Raw genomic sequence first — 22,079 nt, forward strand, 5'->3', positions numbered from 1 at the left:
TCAAGGACCCCCTCGGACCGCGGGGCCTCCCGCCCGACACCTGGGGGTCTCCCCACCCCTCTGTCCAGTCGGAGCCTGGGAGTGCCTCCCCACCCCCATGCTTGCTCCATCCCTCGCTCACGTAACCCCCTGCTGTCCTCCCTGCAGCCCATGACAGACCTGGACACAAAGATCCAAGAAAAGGCCATGAAGGTGGACATGGACATCTGCCGCCGAATCGATATCACGGCCAAGCTGTGCGATGTCGCACAGCAGCGGAACTCGGAAGACGTGTCCAAGATCTTCCAGGTGACTAGGGCTGCCCTGCTCACCAGCTGCCACTCCCAGCCGCCCACCGCCCTCCGCCCCTGCCTGGCCGCCCACCCCCCGTTTTCCTCGCACCCTGCCCACGCCCCTTCCCCCCGAGGTAGCGTTTGCCCAGCCCTCTGGCCTCCCCAGGAAGACGTAGAATCAGGGACGCATAGACTCATAGGCACGTCTGACTCCATCATCAAGGCTGACCGCTTCATCCTATGGCTGAGGACGCCGCTCCCCCGGGTGGGTGGTGGGCGTGACAGGCTCCAGGACGGACATGGCAGAGCTGGGAGTAGGACTCAGGCCTCTGGACCCTCCAGGGCTCAGTCCATCCGTCCACCCTGCGTCCACTGCCCTGCTTCCTGCCTCTTCCTCTGGGAGCCGGAGCTGGCTACAAATGCCATGGTCGGGGAGCCCTGGCCAGGCTATGGGAGCACTGGGTGAGCTGGCCTGAGCCCTGGTCCACGAGCCTCAGAATTCAGAAGAGGAGCTGTTGACTGTTGACTCTTTCAGTCCCACGTTGAGACTCACTCCGTACCGTCCCCCCCACCCCGCCTCCAGCCGGCAAGGGACTGGGTGTGTCCCAAGCGAAGGCGATGGGTTAGCACTGGCAAATGTCCTCCAGGGAGGGCTTGGGGGCCGGTGCAGCTGCCCAAGGGGCGTGCGTCATTCTCTGAAGGCTGCTGCTTGAGTTTTGGGTTGTGGTTTGGCTTTTGCTTGAGCCCAGGGCAGTATGGCGTGTTGTCGCTTTAAGTATGTGACTCTGGATGTAGTGGGGTGAGGTCTGGGCTTCCCTGGGGCCCGTTGTCCACCTCGTGCCTTCTTGTTGCCCCTTTGTGGGGAAGCAAGGGACCATTTCAGCCTTCGTCTGGTTTGTCGTGTCTTGTCTGCTTGGAGTGGAGGGAGCCTGTTGAACCTGGGGCTGCCTGCCTGTCAACTTTGCATGTGAACAGGAGGGCTCTGGGAAGCGCGGAGCCATCTGCGCCTCTGTAAGGGGTTCTCCGTCTCTCTGGCTGCCTCTGAGACATACCAGGCGACTCTGGCCTGCTCTTCACCCCAAATGATGGGGCTGCCTCTCTGGTGAAGGGGTGAGCTGAGCTAGCCCAACCGCCAGGCCTCCCAGGGCAGGGAAGGGTCCAGGCCATCTGCCCCTCCGTCCTGCATGTCTCCCCACCTCACGCTTCCTGCGAGTGCCGCCTGCTTCTTAGAGGACCCGGCATCAAGCAGTGGCTGCACCAGCCATGCTCCATCCATCCTATGGGACGCCGGCTCCCTTCCCAGTCCACCCCGCCCTCCATCCCAGCAGAGCCTCCCAGTGACCTTGATCTTTTCCTTTCCGGGTCAGGTGGTCCCCAAAAAGAAAGAGCGTAAGGTGGCTTCGGATGATGACATCTCTGAGCAGGATGGGGAGGTGAACCGGTTCTCAGATGACGAGGTCGGCTCCATGAACATCACAGACGAGATGAAACGCATGTTTAACCAGCTGTGAGTATCCCTGCTGCCTGGGGCCTCCTCTCCGTTTCCCCAGGTTGGGCAGGGCAGGGGTGGCAAACCGGAAGTAGCCTGCAGATGTTTTCTTTGGCCAGCACGTGCTCTGAAAGAATTTGGATTCGGAGTTTCACGTTTTCAGAAAGTGTCAAATTGGTAATGGTGGTCCTATTTGTGGGCAGTTCTTTTTTTCTTTTGTATTGAGATAATATGACGGACGTGTAACATTCTGTTAGTTTCAGATATGCAACATCATGTTTTGGTATTTGTATATGTTGTAAAATACTCACCACAATAAGTCTAGTTAACATCCATCACCATACAGAGTTACAATTTTGTTTTCCCTTGGGATGAGCTGCTGCCCGGGTTAGTGGCAGAGTTGGGCTGGGTATGGTCAGTGGTGGGCTGGAGCTGGTTTGTACCAGCTTGTAGAAGCTGATTGTATGCATGTCTGCCCACTCCAGGTTTAGCGATGGCATATTAGTAGCTTAACATTTGCCACGATGGGAAATGGTCAGGGGCTACCAGTCTGGGCAGCCCTCTCCCACCCCTGTGGACAGCTGACTTACTAGAACCTGGCTGCGTACAGTCATCCGGGGCAGGGATGCATTGTAGCCTTGGTGTACCCAGTGCTATACTTGCAATCCTGATCCATCTTTGGCTCTAATCCGTAGAGTATCCCGGTGTGGGCTTGGGGAGGGTAGGGGTGCAGCTGTGGGCATTGGCTGACTCACCTAAGGGCCTTGAGTCAGAGAGCAGGCTGGGACTGGGTCTCTGGCGTCCACCTTTCCCCCTGCCCCACTGGCCTGCTCTTGCCTGCTCTCTCCCCTGAGCCCCGGGAACTCAGCTCTTGCCCAGGACTGGAGTCCTCCCTCCCCACCCCTACCTCCCCCACCCCTTGCGTCTGAGTCTCAGGGCCCAGCACACTTTCTGGCCTGATGTCCGTTCTCTGGAGTCCTGAGCTTCCAGCCGCGGGGCTGGCTGGATTCGAGTGCTTGCCTCTGATGAGCCATCACCGACCTTCCAGGCCCCTCCAGGAGGGCCCCTCCGCTCAGCAGGCGCTCCTGCCATCGTACTTATTTCCAAAGCCAGGGGCACAGGCCTCTCCTAATGCTTCCTGCAATGCTGGAGGCTGGCCTAGCATGGTAGAGTCCCAAGATCACTCTGCCCAGCCCCTTCATTGCACAGATGAGGCTCAGAGAGGGCCGGGCAAGTCAGGACAGAGCCGGGCCCCTGACTCCCGGTCCAGCACTGTCTTCGTGCTCGGAAGAGATTTCCTCTTCTGTTTCCTTGCCACACCTTCCCCACCCTGGTGACTTGTCAGGAAGACGGGAATCGGACCTGGGTGGGATGGGTTTGCCCAGCACTTACCTATACTTACTGGTCCCTTGAAACAACATGGAGATGGGGCTGTGTTTGGGGCTTTGCTGTTTTGAGGGTGACAAGGAGATTCCTAGACCCTCGATTCATCTTTCACCATCTCCCCCCACACCCAGTTCTCATAGTCTCATCTTTCGCTGATGAGAGGGGCTTTGGAAGAGAACCCTTGGTCGGGTCTAGGTTTTCTGAACGTTGCTGTGGGCATTTCTGAGTGTAGGGCAGGGCTGTATGCCCCAGAGACCCAGGCTGGGTTCATTTGGTTGAATTAAAGGGCTGCTTTGAAGAAAGTGTTGTCCCTGGTTTTCATAAAGTCACCAGGAATCCATAGACTGCCCAGGAAGTGGCGTGAGCTAAAAAGCGGTGCTCCCAGGTGTATGAAAGAGCTTTCTTTCCAATGCTGCTAAAATGGGCACCTGAGCGTTGACAGGTCTGAACGGGGTTCAGTATCCAATTAGGTTGATCTGGTTGTAAAGTTGCCTAGTTCAAAAAAAAAACGGCCAACCTCTGATCACCCCTCCACCCTTGTAGTTCTAGCCAATGCCACGCAGAAGGCACCAGGGCAGGGCCCTGGCCCCCTCCCGCTGACATCTCCACGGGCTGCGGGCTGAGACCCAAGCTAGAGCCCCCACTGCCCCGGGCCGGCTCCTCTGAACTCCTTGAATAATGAATGCACCCGTGTCAGGGCTGTTTTGTTTTGATCAAAATCAGTTGCTTGGGCTTCAGGCCCAGGAGAAGGGGAGAAATTTGCTACTTTCTCTGCACTGTGGCCGGCCTTCCTGCTCAGCCCCGCCCTCCAGATCTGGGGGGAGGGGGGCGCCTCTTCCCAGCCCTTTCTCTTGTGCAGGCGGCTTCCTATCCTTTCTAGTTCCCCATTACTCAGCTGGGGTTTCCTTCTTGTCCCAGCTGCTGGGAAGGAAGTGAGGTCAGCAGTCTAGTATGTGAGGTGGCGATGGGTCGACGACGCTCGACCCAGGGGCTCGCCCCGAGCTGTCTTGCTGTGGGGGGCGGGGTGTGGGCAGCGCCTCACCCTGCAGCCCTGCCCCAGCTCTGGTCCTTGGCTGCAGGGAGCCACCTGCAGGCTCCCGCAGGAACTGCTTCTTGGTGGGGAACCTGGCTCCCGGGGGTGCTCTTGGGCTCTGCCCGGTGGCTCCAGCCTGGTCCATTGTCAGCAGGTTGGGAGCAGTGCCCTGTAGGATCCAGACAGTAGTTGAAGGAGTGAGCGTAGGCAGTGGGGAGAGCCCTGGGATGGGAATCAGGACTTGGGACCCACATCTTCCTCTGCAGCTGATTCACCAGGTCAAGCAATTTAACTCCTGCAGGCCTCAGCCTTCCCATCTGGATAATGGGCATATTGGGCTGAATGATTTTTACAGTCCCCTCCAGTTGGGGTAACCAGTACACCTCCAGAACCCCTTCAGTCCCAGGCACACCTGTATGGTCCATCACCCTACTTCCAGTTCTAGTGAATAGGGAAGGCCAGAAATCGCTCAGGCTTTGCATTCAAGTCTGATTTCCAGCATGTATTTTTCTAGAAGTCCACCTAATCCCTCTGAGCCTCAATTTCCTTCCCTGTAAAATGGGACTAACAATCATGCTCACCTCACAGGATTGTTGTGAGGATGGAATGAATTGCATTTTAATACATGCATGGTGGCCTGTCCCGTGCCCAGCACATAATAGGTGCTTGGTGATGTTTTGATGGGCAGGAAGAAGCCGTAGGAAACAGAAAGATCTGGCTTTCAGCCCTAGGTTCCTTTTTTTTGTTTAATTTTTTATCAGAGTATAGTTGATTTACAATGTTGTGTTAGTTTCAGGTACACAGTAAAGTGAATCTGTTATACATATATCCACTCTTTTAGATTCTTTTCCCATGTAGGCCATTGTGAAGTATTGAATAGAGTTCCCTGTGCTATACAGTAGGTTCTTATTAATTATCTATTTTATATATAGTAGTGTGTATATGTCAATCCCAATCTTCCAATTTATCTCTCCCTCCCTTACCCCCGGTAACCATAGTTTGTTTTCTACATCTGTGACTCTATTTCTGTTTTGTAGATAAGTCCATTTGTACCCTTTTTATAGATTCCACATATAAGCAATACCATATTATATTTGTCTTTCTCTGACTTACTTCACTCAGTAGGACAATCTCTAGGTCCATCCATGTTGCTACAAATGGCATTATTTTGTTCTTTTTTATCAGCCCTAGTTTCTGGTACAGCCTAGCTTAGTGTGGCTTTGGACAAGGGAATTATTCTTTCTGAGCTGCAGTTTCCTCCTCTGTAAAATGAGAATAATAATAATACCCACCTTTTCAAGTTGCAGAAAAGGTTATATGAATCACCTCAGGCAGAGCAGGGGCTCCAGGAATGAGTTATTAAATGAAAGGAAAACAGTCACAAGATTGGACTTGGGAGGAAAATATCTTTAGTCTCCATTAATGAAAGCCTGGCATCTTTAGGAATATACATTTTAAATTGTATAAATAATATGTAAATACACTCTGCATTTGAAAAGAGTTAAACTCCAAGGAGAAGGCATGCGTCCCCTTTGGCCACCGCCCCTGCCTTTTTGGATGGCCACCTGGCAGGAGCCCAGTCATCAGGGCAGTGTCCCTTGCTCTCTCCTGTCCAGGCCTCTGGAGCCTGGCTTTGTTCACTCATGCCCTCCTGTGTCCCCCCCAACAGGCGGGAGACCTTTGATTTCGATGATGACTGTGACAGCCTGACGTGGGAGGAGAACGAAGATACGCTTCTGCTCTGGGAGGACTTCACTAACTGCAATCCGAGCATTGACCTGCAGGGCGAGGTGAGCCGGGCATGGCTTCTTAGAGGCTGGGAGGTAGGCATTGGGAGCACTTCCTTTCCACGATCCCGCATCCCCCACTCTTTCCCTGCAGCCCTTACCACCCAGCTAAGTTGTCCCCTCTGTTCTGTTTCCCCAGCAAGAGGAAAACCTGGGCAACTTGATCCATGAGACTGAATCCTTCTTCAAGACGAGAGACAAGGAGTACCAGGAGACCATAGGCCAGATCGAGGTGAGGCCTTAGCTGGTTCACATCACCCGGTTGTGACCCCCGAGACTCACGGTGATTAGGTGCCCGTGTGGACTCGGGCTGGGAGAGCGAGGCAGATGCAGGATCGGAAGTCAGGACATCTGCTGATTCTCTGCCTAGTGTTGGGCAAGTCACACCCCTCTTAGGGCCTCAGTTTCCTAATCTGTGAAATGGGGGTGGTGATCCATGTTGGCCCCAGAGAGGTTTTTTTTTTTAAGTTATTGACTGAGATGATGATCTCAAAATAATGAGAACTGACATTTGAGTGACATCAAGCGACACTGGGCACTCAGCCCTTTAAAAATACACCCTTCCTGGTATCTGCATACCTTATGTGTGTACCTAGAGGGACCTGGGTGCCTCCACGCTATGCAGTGGGTACTGTGTGCCCCACTTTACAGAGGAGGAGTTGAGGTTAAAAGAGACCAAGTGACTTGCCCAAGGCCCCCCAGCCAGGAAGCAGCCTGTAAGCCCAGTTCTCCCAGCTCTGGAGCCTGTGTGCTGGGCCACATCTATCAGTGAGAGTCACTGCTGTTGTCACGCTGGAGAAAGAGAAGGCCAGCTCCTTTCCTGGGGGATGTATCACTTGGTAGAGGAGAAGGGTCAGAAACACGAGAGGCTTCAGGACTTTTCTAATCCAGTCCACAGAAAGGACTGCAGGGATGCTGGACAGGGTGGAGTTGCTAGGGCTGCCCCAGTAGTTGCTAAGCAACCATTCACCTTCCACCAGAAGTGGTTCTAGGGGCCCTGCACCAGTATGTAGAGAGCAGAGAGCGGAGGGAGGGCCCTGAGGACGTGGTGTCCTGGGGTGGCCCCGATGCTGCCACCACCACTGAGGACGGGAGGTTGCTGAGTGGTCTGCTATGAGGGAGGATGACTTGGCCTCCCCTTTATGCCATGTTGGTTCCTCTCAGCTGGAGCTGGCCACGGCCAAGAGCGACATGAACCGACACTTGCATGAGTACATGGAGATGTGCAGCATGAAGCGGGGTCTGGACGTGCAGATGGAGACCTGCCGCCGGCTCATCAAAGGCTCTGCAGACAGGTACCTGGCCTTGTCCTCCCTGGCAATGCAGTGGTGGCATCCTCGGGGTGGGTGGCGGGATTTGTGGGGCTGCAACTTATAGCCTGGTGGTTTCACCTGCCCAGGCCATTGGTCCATCCGTCCGTCCACCTGTCCATGCATCCGATGACTATTAGCCTCCTACTATGTGTCAATGCCTCGCACATCTAATCTCACGTGACCACTCACAACAACCCTGCCCCCACTGATTCAACAGCTACTGTTGAAGGCTGGCTCTGTGCAAAGCCATGGGGATACAGTGATGAGCAGAACATTCGCAGCCCTGGCCCTCCTGGAGCCCACGCCCCACTTCCTGCTGAGCTGGTGGGTGGAGGTGGTGGCCGGGGCTCACATGTGTCCTTAGGAAGCCATTTTCCTTCCTTTCCCGTCTTCCAACCCGAGGCCATGTGGGTCTGTCCCCGGGAGACTGACATGCATCAGGCCTCTTTTATTTGCTGGGGGACACCAGAACCAAGACAGAGCCCCTGCCCTCAAGGAACACGCAGCCTTTCGGGGAAGACAGACGTGCTAATAATAAAATGAGATAATACACATAAAATGCTTGGCATCGAGCACAGATCCATTAATTATAATTGTTCTCTTATCATGACGACAGTCTTGCAGGCCGTTGTTTGGGCTGTAAGAGAGGGAGAGGCAGGGGGAGGTTGCGTGTGTGTGGCCCTGGGCTTATTAGCATGTCACCTTTAGCTCATTGATTCCCAGAAGCCACTGTTGTTATTTCCATTGTTGGGATGGAGGAGCGCCCCGTAGGCAGGGAAAATAGCTTGTGCCAGGCCCCCCAGCTCAGCAGTGATAGAGTGAGGATTCAAAACCACTGTCCTGTGTGGCCTCCCTTTGGGCTCTGAGTTAATTGTCCAGACGTGTGTTAGGTGATGGGAGTGTAAAAACTGAGCTTGACCCGTGGTTTCTGCTCCCAAGGAGCTCTCAGGACCAAGCAATTACAGAGGCGGGTGCAGGGCGTCCCAATAGGTCTCTATAGCCATGTTCAGCTCCTGGGCTTTGAAGATTCTAAGGCAAGTGGTGCAAGGGCGGGCCTCGGGGCAGGATCCCCCTCTGAGGCTAGGTTTTCTAGGAATGGCTGCTCCATCTTTCCAGCTCTTTGAATCCCTTCAGAGGTCCTCAGGCTGCCCTCTGATGTCCCCCATTCTCTTGTGCCTTCCAGGAATTCACCGTCGCCTAGCTCCATGGCCAGCAGCGACTCAGGAAGTACAGACGAGATCCAGGATGAGTTTGAGCGGGAGGCGGATGTGGAGCCCATGGTCAGCTGATGACTGAGGTCCCCCAGCCCGTGCCTGGTGGTCTTGGTGATGGGGCCTCTGCCCGCCTCTCCCCACGGGGCCAGGAAGTGGGGCTCCAGCCCTCGCCACGCAGACTTCCTATGCCCTCCCTTCTCTGGAGGCCCCAAGGGACCGCTGCTTCCTTCCTTCCTTCCGCCCACCACCAACCAGTGCCCCTCCTCCATCCACCCACCCAAGGAATGGTGCTGTCAATTTCTATTGTTCTCCACATTACAGATACAGACTTCTGTCCGGACGATGCAGTGTTAACTGTGCCTTTTCCCTTAAGCTGAGCCACTTTGAGCTCCAAAGAATTATTCCTAGCAGGTGTTTTTATACAAAACTCTAAGGTGAGGGCGGGGGGGCCCCTGGAGTGGTACAATGCCGTTTTCTACCCTCCCACCTGCTCCTCTGATTGGCCAGAAGCTCTGCCCTCCCTCCTCTGCTGGAGTTGGACTTGGGATGGCCCACCTCCCCCCAGGAAGGAGCTGTTGGCCTTTGCGAGCTCTCCAGGCCTGGGAGCTGAAAGAGAGAAAAGATGGAAGGAGGGAGGGAAGACAAATTTTTCTTTTCTTTCTGGATCGAGTGGCAAAGCAGAGGGACAAGGCACTGTGGGGGAAGGCGGAACCTCACTGTGTTTAAACTACTATGCAAAAAACAAAACAAAACAAAAAAAAGCAGCTTGCCTTATACCATTGTGGAAGGTAGGCCCTCTCCTAGATCCCTGGTTTTCCCCTGGAGCTGGGAGGGAGGAAGCTAGGGCGATCTCTCTCGCAACCTCTGGGGGTGAGCACTGACTTGGGAGGGAGTTTGGTCAAGGTCGTTAGTGAGGCCTGGGCCCCGTAAGGCCCTCGGCCACCTGACTGCTTGCTTTCTTGGGACCTCTGTGGGTTGGGGTTGGGGAGCGGGTCTCTTATTGCCCTGATGACTTGATGTTTTTCCCAGGCAACAGTAAGGGGTTATCGATCTGTAATTTCTCTGTGAGAAAGTCTGGAGGGGGCCAGGCCTGGTATCTAGCCCCTCCACCTCGGAGCTGGGTCGGTACCGTCCGCCGCCATCTTGCTTCTCCACGGTGCCCGCAGTGGCCCACTCTTTGGCCACTGGCAGGCATTGGGAAGGGAAGGGGAGGGAGCTAGCGGGGGCTGCTGGCAGAGGAGGTGGTGAGAGGAGGAGCTCAAGTGAGAGCCGTCCTTGTTCTGCTCATGGACATAAGCTCACCTTTTTCCATAATTCACTGATTGACCAGTTGGGGAGTTCAGCTGAGCCATATCTCCCCAGACTTGAGAGGGCCTGAGTCAAAGGGCACTGTGTGGCGGCCACCCCCAGATCTCAGCTTGGGGCCAGCAGAGCCAGCTTTGCTCGTTTTTTAAATTTCTTTTTGGACCCACTACTGTGGGTGTGATTGCTGATTTTTGTTTTTGTTGGCCCAGGAGCTCCCCCTGGAGGTCAGAGGAGCAAAATGTGCCCAAGGACCAGAGCTCCTTGCTACCCACTGCTTGTGTCTGCAGGCAGAGGGGGAAATCTGGCCTTGTGTAGATCAGGCCCGCTGTCTTTTCTCTCCCAGGGTACCAGTGATCTGTAAGGACTTCCTCTCTCTTCCGTTTTCCCCCACCTGTTTTTCAGTCTTAAAATCGTTGTACATAATATTCATATTATATAAATATATATATATGGAGAGAGAGGAGATTGTTAGTGATTGTGTGTAATTTTATTTATCAGAACTTGGTGGCCTTTATTGTGAGTTTTTTCCTTTTTTGTTGTTGTTGTTGTGGAGGAACCTCCTGCTCTTTCCCTGTGAAAGTCTGGCTGAAAGTCTTCCATTCCCAGAATCTCTTATTAGCCAAATAGTCCCTTGTTGGGTACGTGGAGGGACGAGGTTTCGGAGGAGAGATCACCCCTTCCCCTCCTCCTCACTGACACTTGTTCTCAAGGTTACAGGGTTCAAACATATCAGATTATTATTGTCATTATTGTTATTGTTGTTTTAGTTTTAGTTTTAGTTTAACCAAAGGTTATCAGAGCCAGTTGGGCTTGGACCTCAGCTACTGAAAAGATTTTCCGTTTCTGGGAGGCTGGGAAACTGGCTGCCTCTCAGGCCTCCTCTGCCTAGGGTGAGGGAGGCATTGAATTCCATGGACAGGTAGGCAGAGTGGAGGCCTGCCCCGGGTTTTTCCTCAAGGTGGTGGGAGGGTGACAGACCTATCTTTAGAGTTAAGACAGTTAGGCAACAATGTAAGTATTGGGGGGTAACTAAGGTTACCATGGTGATTGCTGTCCAATGGTATTATTTTTGCTTTGCCCCTTGGATACATAGGATATTTGTCTTTGGGGACTAGCGTACTCTGAATTTATCTGGGGAGTATGGAAATGGCAGGAGCCAGAGTCAGATGTTGGCCAGAAAGATCCATCTTGCTGGTTTTCAATAGCTGTTCTCGCTGGGGAGCAAGGACTTGGGGCTGGTGGATGGGGGGACAACAAGAGTGTTAGTGACCTGCCTTCAGGGTGCGATCCTGGTTTTGGCCTGGCTGCCTCCCTCCCCACCAAGTTCTTTTTTGAGTTAGTTGCCAGTGGGCCCCGCTTGTACCCTTGCCATGGGCCCACAGCTTGCCGAGAAAGACCCCAACGCTCGCTGGGGCAGCACCAGGTCCAGTTGGGATGAACTGGTTCATCCTTTGTAAAGATGTAAATACGTAATTTTGGTTTTCTATTTCTCAGCCCAGTGTCATATTGACATTGGTATTTTAGAATTGGTCTCAGATGGGCTCTCCTGTGCTGCCCTCTCTCACTCTCCTATTTTGGGGGGTTTTATAAAAAGAGAGGATTGGGGAGGGACAGGGAGAGTAGCTTCCTTTGGGCTCCCTGGTTGTGGAGCACACACACACACACACACATACACATACTTCTCTGAGACTCTGAACAGGGAAAAAAATGATTTGCCAGTAAACACATTTTGTTTTCTTGTGGCAGTATGTCTAGAGGTGTCTGATGGGCCTGTCCATCATGGATTTAGCTCTGTGGATGTAGCTCATATGACCTGTGGAGAATCAGACCACTTTGGCTTGGGATGGGGGAGAGGGTGTGGGGCAGGGGATCATATAAGGTGTAACTTAAGCTAAATGTAATCTATTTATAAAGGAAGAGACTCTCATCTATTTTTATGAACGTTTTTTTTAAAATCTAGGGTAGGCAGTTATGGTAGCCCAGCATTTTTCTGTGGACAAGATGCATGTTGCTGCTGGATTTAATATAATCAGTACCCCTCACCTGTCTCCGCATCATCACCACCTACTCATCCACACCCACGAGTGGCTTCAGCAGAGTGTAGGTCACCCCTCACCTCATTTCCTTCTCCCTTGATCCCCCAGCTCCTTGGTCCTTGGAAGTCCAGGGGGCTGGGCACTTGTGGGAGTGGGTGGACAGTGGGGAATTCAGAACGGAGGTGGGTGGTGGGAGGGAAGGGGGGCACTAGGTAGGGGACAAGCTCTGCTTCAGAAGGTGGGCTCCGATTAGTTGCTCAAACTCTGGTCTGCCAAGATCCATTGCCAGGTCGGCTGTATTTGGAGAGAGCTGAGAAGCAGTAGGGTGTGGGTGGCAATGGGCTGTTGGTTCACGGAGCCCACAGCTTCCTTGGGGCCTGGGCCTCCGTGGGTCCAAGGTTGTCAGGCAGCTGGAGCAGGAGTGCAAATGCCATGAGATGCCTACAGCCCAGCCCTGGCTGTGCCAACCCCAGGCCAAGGCCTGGGATGCAGTCCTTGCTGTGCTCTTCCAGGGACCTGGATGAGGAACTAGGGTGCTGGGAGCTTCCTGGGTCCTCCACCTTGAGACACCAAGCTCTGGTTCTAGAGGGCACTCTCCTAGAGTGGGGAGTCTGGAAGCAGCCAGGTGGGTGTCAGTAAAGGCAGATTCTCTCTGGAAGGGAATTTTCCATGAGTGGAAGATTTCCAGGCTCTGGGTGGGCTGCTTGTTAGTCTCAGGCTAAATCCCTCACCATTCCCTCTGCCAAGCCCTCAAAGAGATGAGGCAAAGGCAACCCCACCCACAGACCCCTTCGTGGACATTTTAGCATCTACCTGATTTTTAGCCCCATCCAGGGAGACTTTCTATCCTGAAGTCCCATCCTACCCCACTGTTGCTGTTTGTCTGCCAGCTGGGTCTAGCGTCAAGGGGAACGGGGGGTTTATATTCATTGAAAGACTACTGATCCTACCGGAAACCAACCTGTTTACTGTACTGTTGTAAATATCATGCCCTTTATATCCTGTATATTGGCTTCTTTTAAATAAAGTGAAATGTCTTAGAATTGATGGTGCCTTTTTTTTTTTAATTAAGGATAAAAAAAATTAAGGATAAAGAGGTGATGGGGAGGGGCAAGAGGATGGTGGGCCACATAACCACTAAAGTAATTAGCTGATTAGTGATCAAATAGGGAAGTTTCACATCACCTGTTATATTTGCATCTCACAATAAAATCTTCACAAGTAGTTAAAGCAGAAATTATTATACATATTTTACAGAAGGGGAAGAGAGCCAGAGAGATCACAGACTGAATAACTGGCATAGCCTGGTTTGGAGTTGAGGTCCTGTTAATCAATCGACCCCATTTCATAAACCTCCTCACAGTGCCCTTGAAAGGCTACCTCCTAGGCTCTGGATTTGACACTGTCCAATATTCTAGTTTCTTTCTGTTAATGGCTGAATTCAGGGAGACATTGACCTGTGTGAACTGGGCCCATGACTAGGGTTTTCTTCAAGGATGAAGAAAAACAGCCACTGCCAATTCCAATTAACTTTTTACCATCTCTAAGACTTGTGCTTAATGTACAAATGGCTCTCCAAACCTGCAAGTTTCTCATCCTTGGAGAGGGAAGGCTGACTGTACTGTGCCACCTTATGTAAGAGACGTGAGCATCGTGAATTTGGTATCTGCGGGGGCTCCTGGAACCAAGGCCCCACCAAGACCGAGAGACGACTGTAGTTTCCTTTCCCACTCCCCATTCTGTTTAAATTCTCCAAAGTGCCTTAAAGAGTGTGCCCTCCTGGAGAAAGGAGTAGCATGAAATAATGAGGGCGTTCTAAGGTGGGTATTATTATCCCCACTTTACAGGCTTGGAAACTGAAGCCCAGGAAAAATTACGTATTTCGCCCTTGTCATAGGGAGAAACCATGATCAGCAACTGAACTCTGACTCCTAAGCAAGTTCTCGGTACACGCTGCTAGAGGAAATATAAACAGATATATTAGAAGGGAGCGTTAGAAAAGCTGTTAACAGTACTTTAGGAATCGAATGGGTCCCTAAGATTCCATCCTCTGGAAGACTTCAGAAACCGAGTTTTAAATAACGTTCACGTGTTCATCAGGCAGAAAACTTCCCCGAAAATTCAAATTTTGGTGCGGGGCGCAAAAATAAAGCACAGGAGCAACTGGTTCCGCGTCCATAGGCTTTGAAGGAAAGCCTGAGCATAGACTGGCTCCGGTTTTATCTTTTATTGATCGTAATCTGCAAAGAAGCAGGCTGATTTATCTAAGCGCTAGGCCTCAGGAAGCTGGGTGGCCCCGCGCCAGGCCGGGAGGTGGAGGGCGGCTGAGTCCCAACCAGGAGGCTAGAGCCAGGGGCAGCAGGCTCATTCCAGGGGCTGCAGCCCCCGAGTTGAGGTGGGGGGCTGGCCGCTATGCAGCCCTGCACGGTCGAATAGTCTAGCAGCCACTGGCCAAAGGCAGCGAGAGTGGTAGGGCTGGGACTCTAGCTGTCCCTGACTGGCAGACCCGCTGTCCTTCCGCGCCGCCTCACACGTGCCCTATTCCCGCTCTCTTATTGGCTGCTTCAGCCCCTCTATCCCGGCCTAAGGAGACTGCTACATGACCGCCCCTCTGATTGGTCCAGGAGCTTCCATGTATCATTCTGATTGGTCGATGGAGCTCACTCCCTTTTGCCCTCGGCCCCCTTTGGAGGGCGACTGGGTCATACCATAAAGAGAGGAGGGGGAAGTGTGTACATTTCAAGGCTTCTCTTTCGGGCAATTTTGCCCTATGTCACATAACATCCTTTATCATGCCCTAAAAAGGTAATTATTTTATTAGCAGAAGGTAAATACAGAGGCGTTTCGGTTGAGCCTGGCTTGGAGGACGGATGGGGTGACGTGTTCCCCCCGCCAGCCGAGGTGGTACGCTCAGGGCGGGGCAGCGCAGTAGAGCCGCTCTGGGGGCGAACGGTCCTGCAAACAGCAGTGCCGAAAGCTGAAGATGCTGCTGCTGTCGCCGCCCGCGCTCCGCCGCGCCCTGCTGACTCGCCCGTGGAGGGCTGCCGGGTGAGTGAGTACCAGGCCTGGGGAGGCCCCTCGCGGCGCCTGCTGCCCCGGGGTCCCGGGAGTCGTTGGGCGCTCCCTCGCCCCCGAGCCGGACTCCCTCCCTGCCAGACCCTCGCCGGGTTTCCTAGGGCCTCCCCTCCGCCGGGGGTCACTTCCTCTGATGCCGCCCGACCCCCACGCAGGCCTTCCTCCCATTGCTATACCCTCGTCTCCCAAAGTTCTTCCTTCAGCTAGGGGGACCCCCTTCCCGAATCCTGCTGCGGGGTGGGGGTGTCTCGGTGCCCTGTTGGCTCCCACGCTTAGAATTAGCCGCTTAATCACTTCTCCTTCTCCTGATGCTGGATCTTCGAAATTTGCCCACCGCCGGAGTGCAGTGCCTTCCTCCCAGGGCACCTCTATTTTTAGCACACCCCGCTTCTCACCTCCCCACCCTCGGTCTCACATTCAGGACCCTCCCTGGGTCTTCCCTCTCTTCTGTCTACCGGCATTTCTATTTCTCTCTTTTCTCCTTCCCCTTTTTAAAAGTTGTGTTGGGCAGAGAAAAGGACCCCTTTCTTCTGATAGGTGGAATAATAATACTTACGGAGTGCGTAGAACGTGCCAAACCTGTGCTACGCACTTGGGGTATGTGCCTTATTGTGATGATTAATAAATAAGTTGCTACGTGTAAAGTGCGTTGAACAGTGCCTGGCACATAGGCAGTGCCCAGTTACTATTAATCATGACCATCATTATCACTCTTATTTAAACTTCTCCTGGGGGTAGCTGTTATTCCAAATTACAGATGAAGACACCAAGGTGCAGTTTCAGAGCGGAGCTGCCCTGCAAACCCAGATTTGCAAACCCCCGCACTGTGGAGTTGGGTTCCTGGACCCTTGCCCACTCAGCGACAAATGTTCTCAGAGCCCCTTTCTGCCTCTGGGCTTGGTGGAGAAGGTAGGTAGCACACAGATCCTGCCCCAGAGGGGCTCACGGTCTGGTGAGGCTGCACCCCTATGGACCCGTGTTTCTGTCCATCTCCCTTTCAGAGCTGGGCAGCCCCTGCCCCCAGTGTTTGCCTGACCTCTAGGACTCACCAGTTACGTCTCGCCTGCTGAGCTATGCCCTTTCTGAGTTAATCAGTGTCCTAAGGGATGGTGCAGGGGTGCCCTGGGCATGGATGAGTCCCAGCGCTGCTGTGTATTCTCTATGGGGGAGTGGGACAGGGAAGAGGACATGGCCAGGAAGGGCTCTTTTTCCAAACTGAGGACGGGGGCCATGCTCACTACACCCTCAGCGTGGTCCCGTTTGCAGGCCTCTCCCTGCACTCTGAGACCATCCCTCTCAGACCCTAGATGGAAGCCACATAGATTTACCTGTTTACTGAGTACCTGCCGTGTGCACGTGCTTTGCTAAACGCTGCGGGCCGGCGGGGGGTGGGGGGGGTGGGGGGGTGTACCCAGGGGATTTACACGTGGATGGGAGCCTTCCAAGAGTTTTCAGTGTAATGGGGAAGAAAGCCTTAAACATTAAAAAAACACAAAAACCCCTCTAATATCTATTAGAAAGAAATCCCTATTCTGAAAAAAAAAAAAAAAAGCTCATAACAGCAATAGCTATCAAGCAATCAAGTACCATAGGCCTGATTGTGCAGATAAGCCCTGTATTATTACCATTTTACAGACGGGAAACTTATCTGCCTGTTCAGACAAATGTGAGACTAAAATCGCAGTCAGTCTGACTCCAGACTCATGCTCTTAATTACAAAGCCTCCTGAGCGGAGAAAAAGCATTTTGCAATCCGAGAAAGCGTTTTGCAACCAGATCTGCCAGTTCAGGTTACTTCTTCAGATACAGCAGCTGGCCCGCTGCCCCAGACCGGGTTTCCCACCTCGGCAGTATTAACATTTGAGTCTGATAATGCTTTGCTGTGGGAGCTGCCCTATGCATTGCAGGGTGTTTAGCAGCGTCTCTGGCCTCCACCCACCAGATGCCAGGGCATCCCCCAGTCGTGACAACAAAATAATGTCTCCAGACATTGCCAGCTGTCACCTGGGGGGCAAAATCACTCCTAGTTGCGAGCCATGGTTCTAGAAGGACAGTTTCGGTGTTTGGTCACTTGTTCTTTTAGTCGACAGATCCTTAGAACACTCCTGTGGCATGCCGTGTCTGCAGGTACGGACAGACAGCTTCAGGACATGTTTAGTGATATCTCTCAGTGTCCTGTACGTGAAGCTGAGAAAAACCATCTCTTGGGGAACTGGGATGGGTGCTGTTCTCTAGTGTTTCCCTTTCTGCCTGGAGTGCCAGGAATCTCAACCAATTTTTAAACATACTCTTGATTGTACATTTTCTTTTTATTGAATTAGTAGGTGTCCATTGTACAAAGTACAGATAAAGCAAAAAAGGGTTACAAAAAATTGCCTGGCAGCTCACCACACAGAGGTAACCACTGCTGTCACTTTGATTACTAGCCTTTTAATATTCCAGGAGTATATATGCTTTAGAAAAATAACATAAAAATGGGCTCCCCTGCAAATCCATTTTTGTAGCTTGCTTTTTCACTTGAGACTTCTCTACCTTATTATATGTCCCCAGGGCCTAGAACTGTGACTGCCACCTGGTAACCCTCAGCAAACGTTTGGTGAATGAAAGAACGATCACGTGATTCCTTACTTGCCAACAGAGATTTATCACAACCAGTCTGGGAGACAATCATGACAAACACCTGGCCTTTACGGATGGCCCAGGAATGGTCACTACGGGCTACCATTTACCTTTTACGTGGATGATGTTACTTAGCTCCTCAGCAACCTATGATGTGGGTGTTACTATCCCCACTTCACGGATTAAACGGCTGAGGCCTGTGGAAGTTAAGGAAAACTTGTCCAAGGCCTTAAGCTGGTAAACACCAGACCTCCCAATTGATTGCCTTTTGTCTCCTTTGGCCCTGACCTGCCTGCCCTTTTCTCTATTTCATTAACTTTTTCATGGGTGTCCTCTGCAAAGGCTGTGCTCTGCAACGGGAGAGGCCACAACAGCGAGAGGCCTGCGTACTGCAAAAAAAAAAAAAAAAAAAAAAAGAACTAACCCGGGCTCATAGGAAGCTTACAATAAATGTTAATTTTTGTCCCTTACATACTCTTGTATCAGACCTTGCTGGGTGCCGGGGTCCAGAGGTGACTCCAGTTCAGCACCCCCCCAGTGTCAGGGGGCTTGCGGGCTGGAATTCCCCTGCAGAAATCCTGGTAACTTTGGACCCCTCTCAGCCCACCAGCCTGTCTAATTTTCCCCATTTCAAAACCCCCCAGTGCTTGTCCCAGCCTGCCCGCCCCTGGGATGGGCAGAGGCTGTACAGGGCGGGGGCCTGGTACCTCCCACCATTCCCTGGACAGACTCTGCCCTTTCACTCCTCCAAGCGGTGGCCAGGGCAGTGCCTCTTGCCTGGAATGTCCTCCCCTGGTGAGCACATGCTCACCCAGCACTTTGTGGCCGTGCCAAGGCAGCTCTCCTTTGGCCCTTCAATGCCCTGTCTGTAAAATGGGAATAATCCTGTTAACAGGCATGGAGCACAAGGGTTAGAGATGACGTGACAAGTGGCTTGGTGGGGGCCTGGGACTCTGTGCGCTCTGTGAATAAGTTGAGTAAAAGAATAAGTAGAACCTACAATGATCATAATACTTGCTTCTAAAGGTGTCAGAATCCCCACTCAGGCAGCAGTCGGCACCAGCACACGGACCCTGGGGAACTTGGCTTCCAGTGCCCAGCACCTGGTTGGGCACACAGCAGGTGCTGAACAGTTGCTGTTGGAATGGCCCACAGGAGAGCCCGGGTGGATCCTGGCTCTACCTCTTAGCAGCTGTGTGGCCCTGGGCAGGTTGCTCGACCTCTCTGTGCTGCCTCTTGTTCCCGCGTGGAAAAGAAAGATAATAGTGGAATTGTCTTGGAGAATAAACGAATTCATATGCGAAAACCACTTTGAAGAGTGGCCAGCACCTAGAACACGTAATGTGTTGCTTCAAGCATTATTTTGATCCCCTCCCCCACTAGCGGGCATTGTTATGCAATGAAAGCCCTGAGCTTCCCTCCCCACCTCAGGGTGGCCTCTTTGCTCCAGTGGGAAGAGAGGAGGTGCCAGCTGGGCGGTTAGGAGGATGAACCTGTCCCATCAGCAGGCCAAAGGTGTCTGAGATGCTCCCCATGCTTCTGCCAAAGCGTGTCTCCTAAGTGAGGGAACCTGGCTTCCGATCCTGCACCGTCACTCCACCAGCTGTGACCATGAGCCCTTAATCTCTGAACCTCAGCGTCCTCCCTGTACAATAGGTGTAATAAGAGTTTGCAGGGTAATATATTTGTAGGGTGGATTCAATGCGCTCATCACTTAGCACTATGCCAGAGGCATGCCGTAAATGCTTCAGAAAAGTTCTTTGAAGTTTTCCAGGGCAGCTCAGCCTGGGCTTCAGGCCCCTCCCTTCTGGCCCTGCCCTGGGCTCTGTACTTTCTCTCAGCTCACCTCCATCACTGGTGCCTTATCTCAGTGATAAGGAGAATTGGTCTTATCAGGTCCCAGATAACAGCCTGGAAGCTGAATGAAGCAAAGACAATTTCCTTTCTAGTCCTCTCCTTGGCCTTGGCTGCCCTGACCCCAGCCGCTGGGGACCTGCATCCAGCAAAAGAACATTGCCTGGGAGTCCCGTCCGTCCCGGGGGCCTGGCGTCCACTTGTGTGTTAATTGTTTTAAAGGTATTTCTCATATGCTTACTGTGGTCTGGGCAGTGTGGGAGCACAGACAATCAGAGCTCTGTAATGAGGGTTGTCACCTGTGAGATGATCTGATAGGGGTCCAATCCAGGCAGGGTGAGGCTGGTATCCCCTGCAGAGGGAGATGGGGGTGGGGTGGAGTGGAGACCAGGGTGGTAGGATTGCAGCAGATGAGGTGGGAGGGGGTGGGGGGTGATGGGAAATGAGTCTGGAGGCCTCAGTAAGGATTCTGATTCTTTTCTTTTTTTGGCCGTGCCACGTGGCATGCGGGATCTTAGTTCCCGGACTAGGGATTGAACCTGTGCCCCCTGCAATGGAAGCGCGGGGTCCTAACCACGGGACCGCCAGGGAAGTCCCAGGATTCTGATTCTTTATTGTAGAAGAAAATGGGAAGCCACTAAGTTACGAGCCGAGCACTTACCCTCCGTCTCTCTGTGTTGATCATGTTTTCATGTTAAGACTATGAAAACCAGTAGCTGCTACCTTTTGACCTTCTGCCCTGGGTGGGACGCAGGACTAAGTTTATTCCAGCAGTTTTGAGAGGAGCTTGGAGTCAGTGGAGCCGGAATGACTGTTGTAGTTGTCCAGGCAAAAGCTGATGGTGCCTTGGACCAGGGTGGAGGCCGAGGGGTGGCCTGGGAGCTCAGCCCCTGGCAGCAGCCCCCTCAGTTTTCCCCTTTGTAAATTTCAGAGCTTGCAGGTTCTAAATTTCACCCACTGCAGGCTATGTTTTGGTGTTGCAGCCTACGTTTTGGTGTTGCAGCCTTTTTAGCTCAGATCCTGGTACCTGCCGAGGGTGAGGAGGGGCAGCTGGGGTCTCAGGCCCAGACCGTGAAGTCCTCAGGTGAGCAGAAGGGGCACCCCGGGTTGTTAGGGGAAACTGAGTCAAATTCAGACTCTGCCGTATGCTTCTTTCCTGAAGCGGGAGGGCTGAGAGCTGCCCTAAGAAGGTTGGATTGGATTCACCTTTGTGTCCCAGAGCCAGGCACCTGCCAGGTGTGATGAACACATGGTTTGGGTGAGCTGTTTGACCTCATCTGAGCTATCTCTGCATCCTTGCCATGGGGGATAGATCTGTGCTGACTGACTGACTGAATGAATGAATGGGAATACAGTCCTGCCTAGAAGGGCCTCGCAGATCCTTGTAGAGGCCCCAAGTCCTGCAAGTGGTTCACGCTGCCTTTCCCTGAGCCAGTGGAAGGGTGCTCATGTTATCCCAAAGGGCACATGAGCCAAAAAAAAAAAAAAAAAGAAAGTTTGTCAGGCATCCTTGGATTATTTTTGGCTCTAGTTGACTCAGGCTGATCTTTGAACTAGTCTCTGTTCCCTAAGCTACGTTCAGACTGATGGACAGCGGGGCCGGGGCCTGGAGACTTTCCAGGCAGAGAGAAAGCCACGGGGGCATGTGATCCTGAGGTCACAGTGGACCTCTGCCCTGGGGAAGGTCGGGGGAGACCTGTAGGATTTCTGGTTCTGACGTTGCTTGGCAGGGAACAGGGAGAGGAGGGCTGGTAGCTGCTACCTTTTGAACTTCTGCCCTGGTGGGACACGGGGCTACGTTTATTCCAGCAGTGTTTGCTGAGCCCCCAGGCCAGCCCCTGATCCTGGGGGTGTCTGGGAACCATTTTGCCTTTGAAAGCCTGGCCTGGTGGAGTAAACATTCTGGAAGACCTTTACAGTTTCTTAGGAAAACCTAAGAGCAGGAAGGGTGAGGAGAGGCAAGGCTTGTCATCCTTACAGTGACCCTGTGCGGAACATGGTGTCACCCATTCTTCAGGTGAGGAAACAGAGGCCTGCGGAGTTTGTAATAATGTGCTGAGGTCTCGAGCAGGTGTGGGGGTCCATCCGGGCTCTCTCTGCTTCCAGAGCCTTTGCTTTTCACACCCGCCAGGACTTGGGGTCAAGAGGGGGCTTGGGTGGCCCCGCTTCTGGCTCCCAGCCCAGCACGCAGGGGCTCTCTCCTGGCTTGAAGAGGACCAGGTGATATCTGATTCACTGCTTTGTGGTGGTGCGCTGCTACTGAGGCCCAGAGAGAGGCATCTGGAACCTTCCAGGTGGTGGGGGGTGGAGGAGTAGACGCCACCCTCCCCTTTCCTGACGGGCTGTTGAGACCTGTGGCCGCTGACATTTTCTGGCCTCTGCATTCTTCCCCACCGCAGTAGGTGGAAGGGGGCCGTGTGGATTTTCAGGTTTTGGGCACACGTGTAGCTTTGCATTATTATTTCTTCAGATCTCCAGAATAACCCCAGGAGATGGGTTATACCGAGGAATCCAGCTGAAGGTCACACAGCTCCACAGAGGGCGAAGGAACCTCACATTTCTTCCTCTGTTTGGGGAAGGGTGGGGCCTGAGGCTTGCTGGCTTCCTTGGGTGTGGTGGGTAGGGCTGGGGTGGACCTGGAGGGAGGGGCAGGAGAAAGCCCCAAGGCTCACTTTGCCCTCCTGGGCACCCGGCCCC

The 22,079-nt window shown here is 53.0% G+C and overlaps 2 protein-coding genes and 1 long non-coding RNA gene across 4 annotated transcripts in view; all 3 read left to right on the forward strand.

Annotated features, from left to right (window-relative positions):
• Nucleotides 1–12,878, forward strand: part of IFFO2 (intermediate filament family orphan 2) — a 49,260-nt gene extending 36,382 nt beyond the window's left edge. The window contains exons 4-9 of one of the 2 annotated variants that reach the window (XM_027109979.1): nt 148–288; nt 1,640–1,779; nt 5,850–5,970; nt 6,107–6,199; nt 7,132–7,262; nt 8,464–12,878. In XM_027109979.1, coding sequence (XP_026965780.1) covers nt 148–288; nt 1,640–1,779; nt 5,850–5,970; nt 6,107–6,199; nt 7,132–7,262; nt 8,464–8,569 — 732 coding nt within the window. In that variant the 3' untranslated portion in view covers nt 8,570–12,878. The remainder of the gene's footprint in view (nt 1–147; nt 289–1,639; nt 1,780–5,849; nt 5,971–6,106; nt 6,200–7,131; nt 7,263–8,463) is intronic. The other variant, XM_027109981.1, reaches the window with a different exon arrangement.
• Nucleotides 12,879–14,609: 1,731 nt separating this feature from the next.
• Nucleotides 14,610–22,079, forward strand: part of ALDH4A1 (aldehyde dehydrogenase 4 family member A1) — a 32,461-nt gene continuing 24,991 nt past the window's right edge. The window contains exon 1 of the mRNA XM_027109982.1: nt 14,610–14,883. Coding sequence (XP_026965783.1) covers nt 14,819–14,883 — 65 coding nt within the window. The 5' untranslated portion in view covers nt 14,610–14,818. The remainder of the gene's footprint in view (nt 14,884–22,079) is intronic.
• LOC113622127 (uncharacterized) lies at nt 14,890–17,775 on the forward strand. The gene is made up of 2 exons (XR_003433409.1): nt 14,890–15,819; nt 17,460–17,775. It is a non-coding gene; the product is annotated as an uncharacterized LOC113622127 (long non-coding RNA).

The sequence above is a fragment of the Aethalodelphis obliquidens genome, unplaced genomic scaffold (genome assembly GCF_003676395.1).
Source record: "Aethalodelphis obliquidens isolate GAN/ISIS:26980383/991018 unplaced genomic scaffold, ASM367639v1 scaffold9, whole genome shotgun sequence".
In the NCBI taxonomy this organism is placed as follows: Eukaryota; Metazoa; Chordata; class Mammalia; order Artiodactyla; family Delphinidae; genus Aethalodelphis; species Aethalodelphis obliquidens.